The sequence below is a fragment of the Mytilus trossulus genome, chromosome 7 (assembly GCF_036588685.1).
Source record: "Mytilus trossulus isolate FHL-02 chromosome 7, PNRI_Mtr1.1.1.hap1, whole genome shotgun sequence".
In the NCBI taxonomy this organism is placed as follows: domain Eukaryota; kingdom Metazoa; phylum Mollusca; class Bivalvia; order Mytilida; family Mytilidae; genus Mytilus; species Mytilus trossulus.
Window position 1 is genome coordinate 19,216,795 of NC_086379.1, and position 20,341 is coordinate 19,237,135.

General features: G+C 29.9%; 1 protein-coding gene across 2 annotated transcripts; it reads left to right on the forward strand.

The window, feature by feature from the left end:
• Positions 1-20,302, forward strand: LOC134724761 (ethanolamine-phosphate cytidylyltransferase-like). Of its 2 annotated transcripts, XM_063587985.1 has the most exons (16): positions 1-178; positions 1,673-1,715; positions 2,896-2,941; positions 3,383-3,468; positions 3,999-4,074; positions 5,719-5,785; positions 6,489-6,536; positions 7,019-7,100; positions 8,321-8,338; positions 10,640-10,778; positions 11,037-11,113; positions 11,820-11,897; positions 15,777-15,842; positions 16,482-16,547; positions 18,028-18,116; positions 19,458-20,302. In XM_063587985.1, the coding sequence occupies exons 1-16, from the start codon at positions 96-98 to the stop codon at positions 19,552-19,554; spliced, it is 1,161 nt and encodes a 386-aa protein (XP_063444055.1). In that variant the 5' UTR covers positions 1-95; the 3' UTR covers positions 19,555-20,302. The 2 variants fall into 2 exon arrangements, with proteins under 2 accessions (XP_063444055.1, XP_063444056.1); XM_063587986.1 differs by lacking the exon at positions 8,321-8,338.
• Positions 20,303-20,341: the final 39 nt, after the last annotated feature.

Genomic DNA, 20,341 nt, shown 5'->3' on the forward strand with positions numbered 1-20,341 from the left:
TGTTCTTCCTTTGCTCTCCTACATACACTTTCCAGTCCATGCTTGTTTAGACTTCGCAACCAAATTCCACGTTCATATTCACTATTCAGTTTGCAATGTCTTCAAAACGAACCCAAAGTGATGCAGGAGATGCTGGTAGAAAGAAGAAAAAACAAGTTCGAGTTTGGGTCGATGGATGGTAAATTTATTTGGTTATAGTTGCGCGATAACCAGATAACGTCTTCTGTCGAATGTGTTATTTTTTACTACGACTTTTAAACGCACTTACATTTTTATTTTCAGCCACTACTTTGGTATAATCATACAACTTACTTATGATACAAAATGTAACCAATTATAGATTATGATTTTATATAAAAACTAAGCGGACGACTCTTAAGATCCCAATTACTATTTTGTCAGATTCCCGTAGTCCAAATAATTATGACGTCTGGGAAGGCTATTTTAATTTTTTTCTGGGACGCCTTCCTACAGTCTGTAGGAAGGCGTCCAAGAAAAAAAATAAAATAGCCGTCCCAGACTTCATAATTATTTGGACTAAGATTCCCGTATCCTGCTTTTGCTATGTAGGTAACCAATTCTCAGTATTTTGTAATTTCCCATGTCCAGCTAGACATTATTTCCTCTTTTCACTGCACAAGAATTTCACGTGTCACGTTTAAAAAAAATCGGCAATTCCGCATCTAGCTTAGATCCCAATGAGACCCACTCTTAAGAGCAAATTAACAAAAAATGTAAAAAGGTGTTCAGCCTGAAGTTTCTCTGATTTGCATCCTTCCTCAAGGGTGGATCCAGTTGTTTTTTAAAAGGGGTTCCCAATACCTAGAACCCCCTGAATCTGGCTGTAGGTCTTTTCACCACAGAACACCACCGATTACCCCAAAAGTTTATTATTTTGTCTTTTATCGTTATCAATGTGAATTAAATATAACATTCAAGTTATTAATTCAACAAATCAGAAGATTAAAAGTCCAAATATCTACAGAAAAGACCCACCCTGGAAATGGCACTGCTTCCAACATAAGTTAGGCCAAAAAAAAATATATGTCTGTTTCCTGCTTCCAAGGCCAAAAAATCAGGGTCGGTTTTTTTTTTTTGCACTTCCTGTCAGATTTGCAGTCGGTTATATGTCATGTTTGGTTAGGATCCTGTACCCCTAAATGATTTAATCCCTTTAAAGAAGCTTTAATTGAATAATTCTCCAAGTGCTGACATTTTTAAACTCGCTTATTGTGGCACATTTGTGCTGGGAGCAGCCATTTTTTGTTTGGGCATAGTAAAATACGGATCTGGTTTGGCCAGAAACGATTTTTTTCCGGGCCGGAACCGATTTTTTTCCGGATTTGAATAAAAAGATTTAGGGTCGGGGGGTTTGAGTTAGGGTCGGTCAGGAAACAGGAAACAGACATATATTTTTTTTTGGCCTTATTAAGTATGCCTCAATCACCTAACAACAGACCAAAGCAACATAAACTAAGACTCCTAGAATACAAAAATGTATATATACAAATTCAACTACACATGTACAATACATTTTCTTATTAATTCTTTACTTTTTGTAGAATGGTAAACAATTAAAATACATTTCACTTCTTGTGGTAAAGTTCCTGTCTGAGGCAGACCATCCATCAATTGGAGTGACATATTATTAAATTTGTAATTTTTCTTTCAGTTTTGACATGGCACATTTTGGACATGCAAATGCCATTAGACAGGTAATGTAGTTTTAATTTAGTTGTAAGTCCACACACGTGTGTGTCCATACATGTACATGTATCTTGTCTAGCTACATGTACCTATAAAACCAGATTTAATTCACCATTTGCTTCCTAAGGAAATGACTGTACCAATTCTGGAAAATAGCTTGTTTTTCATTTGTTTAATGTGTCTGAGCTGTTGATTTCACCATTTGAGATCAAGAGATTTTAGTAGAACTTATTAGCAATGTGACAGTGTTCATGGAGAGATTATGAGTAAAAATATATGAGATTTTATCAAACTTTCTTTCATCAAAAGTAAAACTGTTTTTATGATAGATTATCTTACTTTCTGTGTATAGATATAGATGCAATATGATTATTTTTGTTTGTGGCTTGTGTCTGATATCAGTGTGTAGAAAACTAGAAAACCTATGCATATACATATATATATATATAAACGAGTCTAAATTGAAAACTACGTTCAAACTTATAACTGCGTTGGATAAAAACCGCAGTTTTTATACGTGTGCATGTCAAACAAATTTAGTTGTAGAAGATCTATATATATATTTGGAAAGAAGGGAGGTATATTTACATTAATATTTGTAACTAGGGTAACCCTAAACAAACATATATTTTATAGGCCTTCTGTACTTTTGAAATTATCTTATCATGCAGTAAAATTATTTTATCATTTCAGATTATCATAATTCTTTATTTAGATGTGTGTAATCCAAACAAAATTATCAGATGTGACAAGTTGATCAAATACTAGATACATGTAGTTAATCTATGGAGCATTGTCCTTACTTTATTATTTGTAACATTACATCTTGAACTTTTGAAATACACATGTACAATGTATTGAATAAGGCCCCTAATTATGAATCTAAGTGTCTTGACTATAAATCCAACTGAAATTAATTGCTAGTGCATATATACAGTCATTGCTATGCAGACTTAAGACTACTGATACATTAAACATTTTAAGTCAGGATGTTTTAAACTGTCATATTACATTTTTTGTACTATTTTGTATTTTGTTTTATGACTAAATTTTAACCCAAAAAAATACAAATGAATTAATATTCTATGTTAAGTATGAAAACATTAAAATCTTTCAAAGAGATGGTATTTGCTTTATTATGACAGTTTTTTATAAGATAAACATTTTGTTTTCTTTTTTTAATAACAGGCCAAAGAAATGGGTGATTATTTAATTGTTGGAGTACATTCTGATGGTATGTAGGCTTTATTTAACCTATAATGGTTTACTTTTTAAATGGTTATTTGGATGGAGAGTTGTCTCATTGACACTCACACCACATCTTCCTATATCTATCTTCATACATGTATGTTTAGAAAGTCTCTCAGTAGACTTGTTATTATGGACAATGATTTATTGTAATTTTTTATATTTTCAATATAAATGAAATACTATATCATGTATATACAGTTAAACAGGATTCAACATAAACTTCTTCTTCAAGTAAAACTTAAATTTGATAAGTTGTTGAAACATGATTGGCCTAAGAAGTCAAAAAATTTGAACCTGAACTTATTGCTGCTGATAAAAACATTGGTAAAATTTCTAAATGTACAGTACAGTTGACCTCTTTCAAAATACCTGTTAAAGTTTGTGTCACCTGGCAAAACAATAATTTTATTGCAATATATTTAAGCTGAAATAACCAAAAATAAAGGACCACCAGTTTACAGTGAAGAAGAGCGGTATAAGATGGTTCGAGCTATTAAATGGGTTGACCAGGTAATATGATCACTTACATTCTAGAACTAGGTTTATTTAGGAAAAATAAATGTGAGATGATCAATGAAAATAAAATATGCAGAATTAACTTAATTTGACCTATTAGTTTATGCTTTATCCAGATCGCTGATATAGATGAATACCAGTATACAAAACTGAATACTGAGCAATGCAAACCCCACCTAAAAAAATGGTAGGATTAATTGCCAATGAGACAATTAGTACTGTCCACAAAAGACCAAACGACACAAAAATTAATAATCAAGGTCACTGTACGGCCTTCAACAATTATTAAATCCCATACCGCATATTCAGCTATAAAAGACTCTGAAATGACACATGTAAAAATAATCAAGCAAGAAAACTAACGGCTTAATTTATGTACAAATTAATGAATGAAATACAATATATTTCACAGCAACACACTTTCCTTTTAAATATGATACACTACAGGGAGTAAACATCTGTTCTAGTTGATGTAGAAATCCATAGTGTTTAATAATCTATAATGTTATCTGGTTATTTTGAAGGTTGTAGAGGATGCACCATATGTAACAACCCTAGAAACATTGGAAGAATATGACTGTGACTTCTGTGTACATGGAGGTACAAGTCTTTGTTATCTCTTGAGCCTTTTATTAATGAATTATCCACTATTAATTTTTGAGTCACATGCTTCTCTTTACACCAATCAGATTGTCAATATTCAGTGAAAGATTTTTTTTTTATATCCCATTATGTTTTCTGGTCTGAGCGTCTATTTGTTTGATCTTGTTTCAGGTACTTTTTAGATTAAATTTTCTATATCATATACTGTGAAAGTACTTTTATTCGTGGGGTACCAATTTTCGTGGTTTTCGTGGATGACTTTATCCACGAATTTAAGTGTCCAACGAAATGAAACAACCATTGTCCAAATCAAGACATGGAAAGATCCCCATCGGTAGGTTTGACTACTGATATGATCTAGAGAATACATTGAATAACGCCAAATCTAAGAATACTTTAATAGTAGTCACAGAACTACACCTGCATGCAGGATTATACCCATTTAATCTTTAATAACCGAACTTTTGATCTTTGATTAATTCTCCTAAAAAATATTGTTGACGATAAAAGTCAGATTTCCGGTATGGATATGCTAGTATGATCAAGTGTTCATTTTATATCCTCATAGTTTTCGTACATATGGGAAATAATAATTTCATGCTGGGCTTGATTTTGATAAGAATTATTTGACAATTCAAATTACGTTTATAGCATTTGTTTATGTTACTGTTTTCTTTAGGTGACATGTTTATGGCCTAATTAACATCTTTGATGGACTTTAATCTGTTGATCACTTTATCGTGGGTTAATTAGTGTTATCACTACGCTTTACACGGGTTAATGTTTACTTTGCAGTTTCCTTCATTCCAGACTAGCTGTAATCATCGTTTCAAAAGGATTTTTTTTTTTTTAGAAAACAAAAATCCACGAATATAAAAACCCACGAACATGTCAATATTGCTAAAACCACGAAAATTGATACCCACGAATTAAAGTACTTTCACAGTACTGTACCAACATTTATATAATTGTTTTAGAATAATGAAGCATATTCCCCCTTTATAGCTAATTATTCAGTTTTTTTCAAGGATGTACCTTTACATCCACAACCCAATGGTCACTGCTGGCAAATTTCCTTATTTTATATCATCAACTGAAAATTATACGGTAAGTTTAAATCAATCTTTTTTTGTAAAAAAAAATAATCTTGCAGAATAATGAATCAATGATAATTTAATTGTTTCAAAATTGATTAATGAACAGATGCTATTTATAAGTAGATCTGCCCACACTCAAGATATAAAATGAGTATGTAGGTAAACTAGGATTATAATCTATTGTCAAAAAATGATAGGAAATCTATATAAAAAGCCCATATAAGAGCAAATAGAAATATACAAAAAAATAAAAAAAAAATAAAGGGACAACTATTGAACCTGTAAAGTATAAATATTATTTTTTCTTTGCTAACTTCAACATGCTGAGGATGCTGTTACTGATTTCTGTATTTTGATCTTACAAAATGTACTACAAATTATCTATTTTTACAATAAATGCTACAAGGGTTATTCAGTGTGCACCACATTTTTTATGTTATTCTTCATAGACAGTAAAAATATTACAGTCATTCCTTAAATAGTACAAAAGTCCTAACTTATAATTCAGTATTCATATTTGAATATTTCTTTTTTTTTTTTTCAGATGACATCACAACAACTGCTGATGGTACAGATACATACTATCTTGTCAAAGCTAATGGAAAATACAAGTAAGATACATATTCTTTTGATGATTTGCTTCCTCTTTCCAAAAAAACTTTCATCTTTGAAATCTTTGTCACATTTTGCTCAACACAGACGTTTTCTTTATATATTTGGTAAAATAAGAAAGTAATATATCTCTCATTACATCTAAATAACCCTGAATGTTTTGCATAGTTTACATGAAAATAAAAATAATAAAACTGGTTGTCACGAAATAGCCCAAAAGTGGTGCTTAAAAGTGGATTTTGTTAAACCGCAAAAAAAACAACCCCAAATCAAATCCATTACCATTTTAACATTTGCCTTATGCTATAAGCAAGATAGATATTTGTGTCGATAGATTATTTTCAGATTCATAGAATGGTTATTTAGCCATGAAGGTTAACAATTTGTCATTCTGTCTGTAACTTTTTTCACATTTAGAGTAAGCTATCTTTAACGGAGATTTTATATATTTTAGGTTTACATAAATGAAGTGGCAATGTTGAAATCCTTTTAAAAAATCAATTACAAATGAAAAAAACCCACTTGTGTTGACTATTATGAAAACAGAACAAAATTTCAACGGGGAACAACTCCATATTGCAATGACCATTGTTGCATTTAGCATATAAAATCCTTATTAATTTACAAAAAGTATACACCCGTAAAATTGACTTTTTATTAAGAATTGATACAAATTTATTGGTTATCTTTCTTCTTCTTCAGAGAATGTAAAAGAACAGCTGGGGTATCAACAACTGATTTAGTAGGAAGGTATACAAATTGTATTTCTTAAGTTTGTTACAATATAATATGTTAGAACATATAAAAATGGGTCAGGTAAAAAATTGAATTTACCAAAAAAAAAAGAATAAACATGATAAATGAAATAAAATTTTGAATACGGAAAATAAGTAAAACTATTTACCTTTCAAAATAATAAAGAAAAATAGAAAAATTGCCTGCAATTAAAGCTTTCTCATAATTTTTATAATATTATAATCAAGAATATTTGAGTCTATTAACTTATGCACATTTTTGAAGAAATATCTTCTTTGAAAATTTAACATTTTAGTTACTTAATATATAATTATTCACTATTGATTTAGAACTAGATTATTTGGAGCTTAAAAATAGTAAAATTAGTTAGACTATAAATTTACATCAGTATAGTTGGGGGGGTATGCTTTCTGACAAATTTATGTATACCACACATTCCTCTAGGTTATTTTTTAACATTTACAAATTCTACTTAGAATGTTGTTGGTTACAAAACAGCATCATGAAAGGGACGAAGAGAAAGTAATGGACAAAGAAAAAGTTGCAGATATTGGAAAGGTATTGAAATTTACTAGTATTCTAATAGCTTACTCTTTTTTGTTTGGTGTTTTACATTTCTGTTATTATGCTTAACTGTTGTATATAACATCGTTAACTCTGCCTTACTAAGTAAATAAGTTACTCCATTTAAATTTTCCTTTATTGATTTGTGCAACATGTGAAATATCAGTGTTTTTTATTTCTGAAAAATATATGTTTATAACATCTGAATTATCTCTTTTTGTTTCAAAAATAATTGTATTACACCTTGGAACCAACTCTGTTCAATTTCCCAAATTGTTAAGTTTAACATGTGAACTTGTCATGTTAAGTTATTTTTATGTGTTAAATGTGAAGTATGCCTGTTTTATCCTGCAATATTGTTATTTTAAATACGAAAAGTATGTCCCGTTTACATTGTCAAAATTTAAGTCAAATTAAGCATGCATTTAATTCTATCCTCACTCACTAGGTTAGTGGTACAATGCACTTGCCTGGTATAAAACAAAATAATTTGATATTTGTTCTTGAACTTATTATAAGATGTGTACCATGTTAGCCATTTTAAGATCTGCCAGGCAGTTGCTGTCTATTTGAAATTTCATTTGTTTGTTTATACACATTAGGCGTAGAGTTTTCCATTAATGTCTTATAACTAGTGAGGGAACATTTTATAACGATCTTCTGGTAAAGATGTCATTAAATTTTTTGCATGGAAATTAAATGTTGAATAAACTCTGGAATGACACACAAGTCAAAATACAGCAAATTAGAACATTTAGATTGCACAAGAAATAAAAAAAAAACCAACACACAGAACAGAATACAGCAAATTAGAACATTTAGATTGCACAAGAAATGAAAAAAAACCCCAACACACAAAAAAGTCCACAGGGCTGCTAATTGTCAATCAAATCAAGTTGGTAGATGAAGGGTGCTTTTTTCTCAGAGTTTTTTTCTGGAAGCAATACAAAAAAGTTGAAATCCTGACTATCTTAGGGTGTTTCATTTGACTGTCAAATATTACATATATGCTTAAGATTCTTATAATTTTAAATAGAAATAGGCTACAATGTATACTGTTCACTATCCGAATTCAATTTGTATGAAACCACCTTTGCAATTGTATTATATTTACCTTTGAGGGATGATACAAGAAAAGATAAAATAGTTCCCTCTGTACTTTTGAATTAGTTTTGAATATCTACATTTTTAAATAAAAAATCAATTTTGTACAGATGTCAGCGGCTGACAAGGTGAGAGAACCCCACACACTTTAACCTTTATGAATTACTCCTGAATTTGTTTCTTATTTAGGATTTTTTCTTTTGTTAATGCAAAGACTGTCATATATGTTTTCATTCTTCTGTGCATCTGATTTTACTAGAGATAGTTGAAAGTAGAAATAAAAATTACTTAGTAAAACTCATATTTAAAAACAGGGGTAAGTGAAAGTCTGCTTGAGTAATTTTTAATACAGAAAAAGTTTAATTTTACAGATAGCTTCAAAAATGATGAATTTATTATTTGAAATAAAGTGTAGCTATAAATTGATGGTCTTTGCAATATTAAACAGCATTTTTTGTGGAATTATCTATATATTTTAGTTAATGTATTTATAGTATTCTAAATATATGTGTTACATATAGTGGTAATAAAATTAATTTTATCAAAAGGTAGAGCTAGTTTTATAAGCGGGTTCATAACACTACAGGGAGATAACTCTTTACAAATCAGCTGAACTTTTTAATCACATTCTATTGTTATGGAAATGTTCAGCCTCTCAATGATCAAAATGAGTGATTGTCAAACTGCTGTTTATCTAGTAAGATTTATTTTGACAAAGCATGTGCTACAAATTTTTTGAAATTTATGTTAAAAGGTTTAAGTAAATATTTTGTTATAATTTTATGAAAAATTAAATGAGCCAAATTAATTTTAGTCAAAATGTTTGGTACCACCTTAAGAGTGATTACTGTATTAATCAGTGAAACGTTTGTAATTAGCAGTTTTATCCAAGCTATTTAAGTATTCATGTAACATAGAGTTAGCATTATCTAGGTTACTTACCTGCTTAGAATATTTTCATGAATATTCTGGACACAAAAGTAAAAGTGCTATTTATGAGTTATCTCTCTTAACTAGTTCTTCCTTCTTGAATGATTGGTAGATTATTTTCCAATTTATCAGGTCTTGAATAAGAAACTGATGATTTTCAGCACAGAGTATTTCTACCCAATCATATTCTTTCCACCAGCCTCCCTCTCAAGCATTTTGTGGAATTTAACAGTACACTATTTCATTTATCAATTTCGCTCTGACATATAAAACACAAAATCACCTTGTGACCCTTTTAATCTATATTTCTAGGTTTGAGATTCAATTTTTTGGCATTTTACTTTGACTTATCTACTTTTCTCCTTAAATTTTATTGTATTGAGTTACACCTCTTTTCAAACCTACATAATGAATGTTATAGAGAAAATACATTAGTATTGCAATATCTATACCAAATACCTCAGGTTGATATCTCTTATAATAAATTACCAACATTGCATTAATTGTTTTCTGTAAATTGCTATTAAAATAAAAGAGAACTAGGCTGCTGAAGCTAACTTATTAATATAAATCATCTTTTATTCAAAACGTAGATTGATTGCTCTCCCCAGCACTTGCAAACAACTCTATTTCCTTAAAACTATAGCATCACATTTATAATTCATACTATTATAAAATCTGTTCAGACAACATCATGTATACTTACTAACTTATAAGGCCACGAGGAGTTCACTGTTTAAAGGATCAGAAGATCAGCTAAATTTATACAACTTTTTCAGACTGATTGTGTGATTAGCAAGAATAAATCAAAAGTAAATTATGAACATATATCTGCTTGCCATTTTACTTGAATACTTTGATTATTAATATTAATATTCTGGAATTCATATTTGTTGTTTTTCCTACAACACATGTAGATATCTGTTATAGTTTTCTGGTTTATTGTTATAGCAGATGCATATAGTTGGATTCTATTTCATGCTTATAAATAGAGTTTATATGTGTGAATAAGTATACCATATAAACATTGAATGTACTTGATTTATATACTTTACTTTAAAGTACTATGAATTGAGCTGATGTTGATACTTTCTTTAAATATATGCATTTCATAAATTGACTTCCATAAATTTTTTTAATGTCATATTGGTGAAAACCTTTCTCTCAGAGCAATTGTATATGTTATTAACAAAATACATTGGTAATTTATATAGTCTTAACTTTTACGAGCCAGGTAATAGATATAAAATTACATTTTTTGTATTTTTTAAAAGCTGATTGGTGCATTTTTTTAAACAAAATATTCACTGCAGAATATTCTTAAGAAGGGAGATAATTTAAGCATGAAAGCAGTAATAGATATGAAATGCATTGTATTTGTCACAGAATATTAAACAAAATAAAATGGAAAGAAGGTTTCATTTTACTGGTACATTTAGAATTTAGCAAAACAATCTTAAAGTGAATGCATTTGTAGAAATATTTTTTTTCTTTTTCAGTGTAGTACAGCAAAAAGTCCTTACACAGGAGTTTCACAATTCCTTCCTACTTCAAATAAGATTATACAGTTTGCTGATGGAAAGTCCCCCAATCCTGGAGACAAGATTGTTTATGTAGCAGGAGCATTTGATCTTTTCCGTATCCTTCATATTCAACATATTTTGCAGATTGCAGATTTAGAAAATCAATATTGCTATTTGCTCTGGAAAACAGCCATACTACTGTTGAATTCACCCAAGATTAACATGCATTTCACAAGAGCAAAAGCCTTTTATATTCTTTAAACTGGAAATTGGTTTCTTATTGAGCAGACAAGTGCTTAATTACACCACTTTTCAATGATTTAAAAAAAAATGAGTATGACAATATTAAAGTTTTCTTCTTAACTTTAGATAGATGTTGGTTTTGTAGATTTTCTAGAGAAGGTATCCAAGGAAGGAAACTTTATTATTGTAGGTCTGCACACAGATCCTGTAAGTATTTAAAGTCATGTTACCATTCTTAATCTTGTACATGAAAAAATAGCATCAAAGATACCAGGCCTTGAATTTTAAAATTGAGAATGGAAATGGGGAAAGAGACATCACCACGACCAAAAAGCAACTGATGGCCACCAATGGTTCTTCAAAAGAACAAGAATATCCTGCACCAGAATTGATTTTAATATTTAAAAAACTCATCAATGACACTCAAAACAAAAAATAGTACCAAGTTTAAGAGCATTAAAGACCAAAAATTCTGAAAGACACCTAGATAATTTTAGCTATACTTTATTTTTTTGTTGGTATATTTCAGTTAAAACCTGTACACACTATCAAGAAACACATTACTGACTACTAATAAAAATCTATTTAACTTTTTTTGCAACCCTTTTCTGTTTGAGTAGAGTTTCCTATTTCGATAACATTGGATTGAAATAAAATCAGGGTCTAGGGTGCAACAAGTGGTGCAGGATCTGCTTATCCTAAACTGAGCACATGAAATTACCAATGGGCTATTTGAAGAATAAAAACAGCAAAAAAAATATGAATAGATGTGAAATGAAACCCAAATCAATTTCACTGATAAGCTAACCTCATACAATACTGGTGCTCATGTTATAGTTTGAGTTAGAAATAAAGAAAAATAATTTCTGTATTACTTACAAGAAATTTTTATGTTTAATGTTTTATTTGATAGGTTGTGAACAGATATAAAGGTTCTAATTTTCCTATTATGAATTTGCATGAAAGAGTTCTCAGTGTTTTAGCATGCAGAGTAAGTACAATTATCATAATATACCTATTTCAATTTATTTGTAGATAAAAAAAATTATGTAATGACAATTTGAAATCATTTTTACAAAAAAGACATGCAATGGTTTTTGACTTTGAAAATCGTTATAAAAAAGGTAAGATGTGGTATTATTTACCTATGAGACCAAATAAATTAGTCACTGTACCGCCTTCAACAGTGATCAAGTCTATAGTGTACAGTCAGCTATAAAATGCCATGACATGACAAAATGTTAACAATTTAAATGAGAAAACCAGACAAAAAAAATAGTACAGTCGATTCCACTTAATTGCATACCGCTTAATAGCATAATTCGGTTAATTGCATACTTTTCTCCTGCACAAAACCATTTCCCATTCACCTAATGTTAAATTGTCCGGTTATATGCATAGCCTTACAAGTGGCATTTCGGTTTATTGCATAGAAAATAATCGCCAGCTAGATATGCTCAGTTAAAACTGACGAGATTTTTGACCGGAAACGGCAATTTGGTAAGTATATTTTTCTTGAATGCATCATAATTTTCATTATTATTTCACATTTACTTGTGTGTTATTCAAATAAAGTTTTAAAACAGTATCTTTCGTGTTTATATGATAATAGAAAAGGCCTCCATGTGTACACAGGTAAAGTTTCCCATGTTCTATTTTAAGCCTGGAGGTCATAAAAATGTCAATCAGCTGATTGTTGTAAAAACACAACCATTCTATGATCTTCTATCTGAAAAGGTGTTAATTATTGATTGGATTTCAAACATTGTTCATAGATTATATTGGTTCATTCCCTCTATTCCCACTTTTTATAAATCTGGTAAGAAAAGTGGGAATAGGAGGAAAAGTTATGCAAACAAAGGATTATACTGTACAAACATTTTTTAATCAACTGTTAATTGACCTCTGTTTTGTTTGGTAAACGGACAGAAAGTCACAGGACAAAAAGTCACAGGACATAAAGTCACAAATTAGATAGGACAAAAAGTCACAGGACAAAAAGTCACAATTAATCCTTCGACAATTGTTTGAATATATAAAAGAAAGATCTTGAAATCGTTTCTTTTTATTACATCTTTTCATTTTGAAGTGTAGGACATTGTTCATAAGCTTTGTTAAATAAAAAAATAGTAAATTTTAATCATTCAAAAATGAAATTTCTTGGCACCATGAAGCCATTTAAGTACCATGTCATGATGACATCTTGTTTTCATAACAATTATTTGATCATTATTGATATTTATTGAATAATTTTTAATTACAAAGTTGCTTTAAGTTTAACACTTCAAGAAAAAAACAAAACTTTTATTTTTTAAATTATTTTTTCTTGCTTAAAGAAAAATATTCTAAAAACTAAATTGTGACTTTTTGTCCTGTGACTTTTTGTCCGTGACTTTTTGTCTGTGACTTTTTGTCCTGTGACTTTCTGTCCTACATTTGTTTTGTTTTATTAGAACAGGTAATAAGTTATTTTTCTGTATGAATTCTAGTTTTTTAAACAAAATAGATATGAAAGAAATTAAAACAAACATAATTAAATTATTTTATTACTTTTATAACACAAATTCAACTGTCTGACTGTAGATTCAAACAAGCATAATATAACATAAATTATACAACAGCACTAAATGAAATCACAGATTGTAGCACAAACATTAGGCAATCACTGAATACAAGTATATTAAAGTTTATCAATCTATTCCACATGAAGAAAGGTGGGAGGCTGTATCACAAAACTCTACTGTTGTGACTTCTTGGTGCGGTGTCTAACCTTATTACAAGTTCGTCTAATCTGTTTGAATGTGGATGGGTGCCATCCCTCTAAATGATTTGTTGTCCTTGGTCCTTGTGTTAAGTAGTGGTTTCAAAGGTTTTTCCTCGTAGATGATTGGAATTGGTGTCAGTTCATTTGTGCAGCGAACTTTCATTCTCTGGAAGACATCATCTACTTGCAGCTGCATGGGTTCAGATGCATGGTTGTGGTGTGCTGACTTTGGTTAGTATGTTGTTCAAAGTATTGATGGTGGCTGGACAGTTTGAAATTGAACACTTTCAGTAAGTTTGTATGCCCCTTTTGTTCCTTGCTTGGAACATGTGGAACTTAAACCCACCGTGTACAAGGTTTTGGTTTCTGAGTCTAATTGTAACAAACTTTAGTTGTAGTTGTGCATTAGCCATTGTAACTGAATAATGCCTTGACTGGATAAAGACCACAATTTAAACCAATTTTTATTGCTTTGAAGTTTTCACCCATTATTTTATAACTTTGATTATTGGCCCAAGTAATTATATTTTTAGAGTATACTTGTATTCCTCATCTTAAGATTATACTTGGTTATACTATTAATTACATCATAATTAATTTTATTAATACAACAGACAATTTTTTAAGTTACAAATTAAAAAAAAAATAAAAATACATCTATCTATTAATCATAATATTTCTTAAATTCTAAGTATCATTCTTTGATGAAAAAAGAAACATTATTACAAATAAACAAGGTATTATACCTGAACAGTGAACCAAATATGTTATGCTTTAAAAAAATATAAAGGTAAATCTTAGGTGAAATTCTAATTAACCTTGATTGTTATAAAAACAAATTATTTATCAAAACATCTATTGTTATTTGCAAGTGGGAATAGAAGGAATAGTATTTTTAAAAAGTGGGAATAGGAGGAAGACACCATTATATTTTGGTGAATTTTTAAAACATTAATGCCTGCTAATTATCGATCATTATCCAATGTGTAATTTCGTAATTCAGCTTGGGTGATCTACATTTATGTTAAATATTACAGGGCATTTATATATGGTTGAAGAATTTTATACATCAATCTTTCTTTTTTAATATTTTTCTAAAAGAAAATTAACTTCTGATTATTATATTTTCTCACTTTCAACACTCGTGTCCAGCAAATAACCCGTGCATGGCCCCATCACCTGTTAACTGCTTTGCATAAACGAAACTGTGTAATTGGTAAATACTGCATATCAAAGGCAGTTCATTGCACAATTATTGTTTACAATGATTATAAACTGTGTAGTATTGTTAAACAGTTTATTTTATACAAAGCGTAACAATTTAATTTGTACATCCGGGTCATAGAAACAAATCTATTTTTAGAACAATTTTATTTTCGTATCTCAGGTAAAGGAAAAGTCGGTACATAAATAAACTAAAACAAAATGTGTTTATAAACTTTATTGAAAGAATACACAATGAAATAAAATGTATGACAGTAGACAAATAACTTTTATTAGAATAAATAAGCATTCATTATGTTGTAAGTGGACTATGGACGTACATCTTTCTTCTTTGCTGATCTGCACTATCGATGTTATTTGACTCTGTAATTTGTCATTTTGGATATAAGCATACTCCGCTTTATTGCATAATTTCGTCTGACAAATAGGCTATGCAAATAACCGGAATGTACTGTAGTATCCAAGAAAAGAAATGACGGACTGTAACAAACAATAACAGAATTACAGGCTCCTGACTTGGGACAGGCATGTTGCAGTTCAACATGTCTATGAGTGCTCAGCTATCCCATAAACTTGGACATAGATGGAATATGAAAGTAAAAAAACGGTAAAAGTCAGTTGGAAATAGTTTTTAACTCAAAACATTGATATGAAGCGCAAAAGACACAATTGCTTGTTAAAAAAAAACGTGCGTAAATTTTTAATTTAGGCTGCAAACTTACAATTTACAATTTTACGAGTTGGTTGACCATTATGAAATAACCGTTCCACAAATGATATCAGATATGTTCCTTATGTCATAACTACAATCCTCTTCCCTTTCATGAATGTGACCTTCTGAAATTTTGAATTTACAGTATTGTTTTAAACTTTATATTTCAGTATGTAAATGAAGTTGTAATTGGTGCTCCTTATGCTGTTACTGCAGACCTATTGGATCATTTCAAGGTGAGATAGATAATTTTGTAAAGGCAAATATGAAGGAGGATTATCTTTTCATTTAATATGTAAATGATTGTCAGGTTTCTGCATATTGACGTATATTGAACCAATTGCTAAAAAAATCACTTCATGATATAAAGTAAATCTGATATTCAATTCATTTGATTTCACAATTTTGTGATTTTCTTAATATGTGACACTTATAAATTGTATCTATTAGGCCATTAAGGATTATGTCAGTTTTCATGGACAAATAAAACCCCACTGATTTAAGAAACATATAGATTATTGGGTATTCTACACATTGATATCGTAAAATATCAGTCGTGAGCCACAATGTGAACCTTTTTGGCGAGTGAGTGTAGCAATATCTATACGAAAAAAACCTGATTATCTTTGTATCGTTCTATTACTGGTCATTTCTTACTCCCTAAGAAAGTTTTACGCTGGACAAAAGCAAGCTTGATAACGTCTCCTTTCGCATTTTGACGTTGCTGATATCTTCTCTCACATTGTGACGTCACTGATAATGCCTGGTCTCGTTTTGAAGTCTTGATACAAGAATTAAGGAGCAACAGAGCAGGGTGATATAGGCAGAGGGAAGGACAATAATAGAGAGTCATGCTGTTTTTTTCCTTTATACAGGTAGATTTGGTTTGTCATGGTGACACACCTATTATGGATGATGTAGATGGGTCCGATCCATTCGCTGTAAGTTAATTTTGTTACTACTGTATACCTGTTTATAGTAAATGCAACCAGTCATATTAAACACATGCTTTAATTTAGCTAAATAATGAAGAATATCAAATACCAGTATGCATTGAAGGAATCTCTCTCTTGATATTTATTTTGTCAAATATTTTCATTCCTTTATTAGGTTCTTAAGGCGGTACCTAACACTTGCACTAAAATTAATTTGGCTCGTTTAATTTACATAAAATTTTGTCAAAGTACTTAATTTGACCCTTTAACAAAAATATAAAAATTTCAAAAATTTTGAACCAACCGTTTTATCAGAAAAATTAAACTTGTTATAAAGCAGATTGACACCTACCAATATTGATCATTGAGAAGCTTAATATTCCTTTTACAGCACAACATAATTAAAACGTTTAGCTGACTTTACAGAGTTATCTCCCTGTAGTGATAGGTACCACCTTAAAATCTTGTCAGTTGTATCATCTTATCATGAGAACCATCAGGCCATGCATAAGGGCTAGAATCACTTTTTTTGGAGGTTTGAAAATGGAAATTTTAAAAACCCAAGGCCTTTTTGTTATGATTGGAAAATTCGAGAGCATCGATCGAAATTTTACTTCTAGTTTAAAATGTACAAGTGAAGAGTCAAGGACAATCAAATTATTTGGTGTTTATCAAATTCTCAAAAACTGGATTCATTTATTTTTGTCGACATTTACTTTTGTGGTTTTACAAAAGTCTGTATAAAAAGATATGGATAAACTTCGAGCGTCACTGATGAGTCTTTTGAATACAAAACGGGCGTCTGGGGTATATACTAAATTTAGTCCTGGTATCTATGATGAGTTTATTTACAACCACTGGGTCGATGCCACTGCTGGTGGAGATTTATTTCCCCGAGGGTATCACAAGCCCAGTAGTCAACACTTTTGAAATACTAAGGCTTTTCTACCTCAGCTATATTTGGCAAAACTTTTTTGGATTCGAGCGTCACTGATGAGACTTTTGAAGACAAATTGCACGTCGGGCGTATATACTAAATTTAGTCCTGGTATCTATGATGAGTTTATTTAATATGTTGATGTTGAACATTTACATTAGTGGTTTAGTGTTGACAACAACTTCACAGAAATGTGTATCCCATGATAATAGTACATCCTCACAATTAAAGATTTGGTTGGAAATTGATGAGGAATTCCTGAAATCTTATAGTTTATGACTAATTACTTTTTTTGGTGTCAAATAATTGGTATCTAAAATCTAAAAAAAAAGCACACTTTTTCATATATTACAAAACCATGAGTATTTAAACCTTTGTATCTGTTTAAAATTAAAAAGTAAAAATGGAACATTTAAATTATGATATTTACAAGACTTTAATGACATGTGACTTATATCTTGATAGTTTGAATATTTATTGTATATGCTATATTTATTACATGAATGATATTCATGATATTTGTCACACCATTTTTTACACTTATTTCAGGAACCTAAAAGAAGAGGGCAGTTTAAAACTATAGCTAGTAACAATGATATGACAACTCAGAAAATTATAGAGAGAATCATTTCTCATAGGTAAGATTGGCGTCATTATTCAGTCTCTTTCTATTGTGCTTGGGGACCTAAGTGGCCAAGTGGTCTAAGTAGTTACTACATTACTAGCCAGTCAACACTGAGGTTGTGAGTTTGAACCCCCCTCGTTTGGTAGCAATCGACTCCAATCTTAATTGACTAGGTTTGTCAGTTTTCCTATCGAAAAATCAAATATATTGTGCTAGGTTAAAATAAATTTCAATTTTGTTTGCAGTGTGGAGGACATAGAAATACCGGATGTGGTGTAACACCACTTATTTGGGCCCGGCCAGAAAACACATACCAGAAAGTAGTACATATTTAACACAAAATAGTTCCTACACATGGACATAACTTTCAAAATATTTAGAATATTTTATTAATGTTGGTATCAAATGAAAGCTGCATGACTGGTGATCACTGTAGAACAATTTTTGACTGATAAATTTGAATAATAAAAAATGGCATGAAATTTAAAAAGGAGGGTACATTTTGCCTTTTTGTCAGATCGGAAGTACCTGTTTTGGTACATCCGAAGTTCCGGGAACCAGTTCTTTCTTATATGCCATGTAAGGTATGTTGATTTTTTCAGTACAGGACACCAGAAGGTGTTGCTTTGACATGCAATGATTGTCACTTTATTTGAACTTAAGATAAAAGAGCTGTGACCACTCGAAATTGAGGAATTTAACATAGAAAGCAATGGGGCCATTAATTAGTGGTGTACTTCCATGTGCATATGTTTGAAAATCAGTGTCAATCAACTATTTTTTTTAAATTATGCTCTTAGGAAATATAGATTATTTTAAAAGTCAATGATTTCATGCGTTTCTTGAAAGATTTTTGTAAAAAAAGTTTAAAGAAACAAAATATATATTTTTGAAGGTGAAAAATATCAAAAACATTGGAACACTGTTCTTTTAATTCTTTGCCTTACTGTGTAGGCAAATAATTAAATTTTGGATCCAATGTGTCTTCTGATTGACTGACGTTATTTTGTTATCAGCCCATAGACATTATTTAGTTATGTCACTTGTGATTGTGACGTCATCAAAGTTTTTTTGTAGTTTTCTAAGGTTTAAATTGGAACTTAGAATTGAATTATAAGAAATGACTGTAATATTTTTTCTGTCTTTTCGAATTAACATAAAAAATGTGGTGCACACTGTTAAATAATCTGCTACGCGCATTTTTCAGTGTGTACCACATTTTGTATGTTATTTCTTCATAGACAGAAAAAATATTACAGTCATTCCTCAATTGTTATAAATTTCTGCCTATATCTTGCTAGTATTATTTAGATAGCAGTAGTACCAATATGAGTATCAATCACACTTTTTACAGGTTACATTATGAAGCAAGAAATAAGAAGAAGGAAGAAAAAGAACTAAAAATAATGCAAGCACATATGGAAAGAATCGGAAAAGAAAACAAATCTTAACTCAAACTTCTAAAAATCATTTTTAATTTATTCAAACTTTTATTGTAAATAAGTGGATCTAAATATTAATATATATTTGTGTATGTGACAATTTTTTTATGATTGCAAATATTTGGTTCCTTATATATTTTTGTTACATTTAATTTATCAAAACCATTAGATCTATATGAATATTCATCTAAAACGAGCAAATGAGATTTTATATCATAGAAATACAGTTTACCGTAGTTACTGTTTAATGTGTTTTATGATTTAAAGATGATAAAACTTGTCAAAACCTATCTTTATATATTTGTATGAAAGCATGTTATAGAATAATCATTTCTTTGTTAAATTATGATAAGATAATGTTGTTAGTTTCTTTGTATCCATGTTGAAATAAAAGGATGCCATATAGATGTCATTTAAAAAAATAAACCAATTTATTAATCAAAATTCTTTTTTTATCGCTTGATATACCTGGTTTACCAGAAATGTTTTTATTTTGTCTTTTGTTACTGTGTTCTAGAAATCCATAAATTTTCTGCTGATTGTAAGTGAAGATTTTAAATTTGTTTGTGAATTTGTAAATCATTTCACTTGTATCAAGTGTATTATGGAACTATTACTTAAAATATTTTTTTAATATGTTTAAGTGTTATTTATGGCTGTTCCATTAGAAAAAAGATAATACACGAGTTGTTCATGTTGACCATGCTCTGTTGGAGTAATTACAATATCTGCTTTATTACTTTAGATATCTTCAAAATTTTAATACCCTATAAAAATTATTTATTGGAATTTGGAA

Excerpts from the sequence above, each read along its gene's own strand:
- LOC134724761 (XM_063587985.1), top strand. The coding sequence starts at position 96 with ATGTCTTCAAAACGAACCCAAAGTGATGCAGGAGATGCTGGTAGAAAG. Across the intron at positions 3,469-3,998 it reads CTATTAAATGGGTTGACCAG|GTTGTAGAGGATGCACCATA; the intron begins GTAATATGATCA and ends GTTATTTTGAAG. Across the intron at positions 11,898-15,776 it reads TCAGTGTTTTAGCATGCAGA|TATGTAAATGAAGTTGTAAT; the intron begins GTAAGTACAATT and ends TTTATATTTCAG.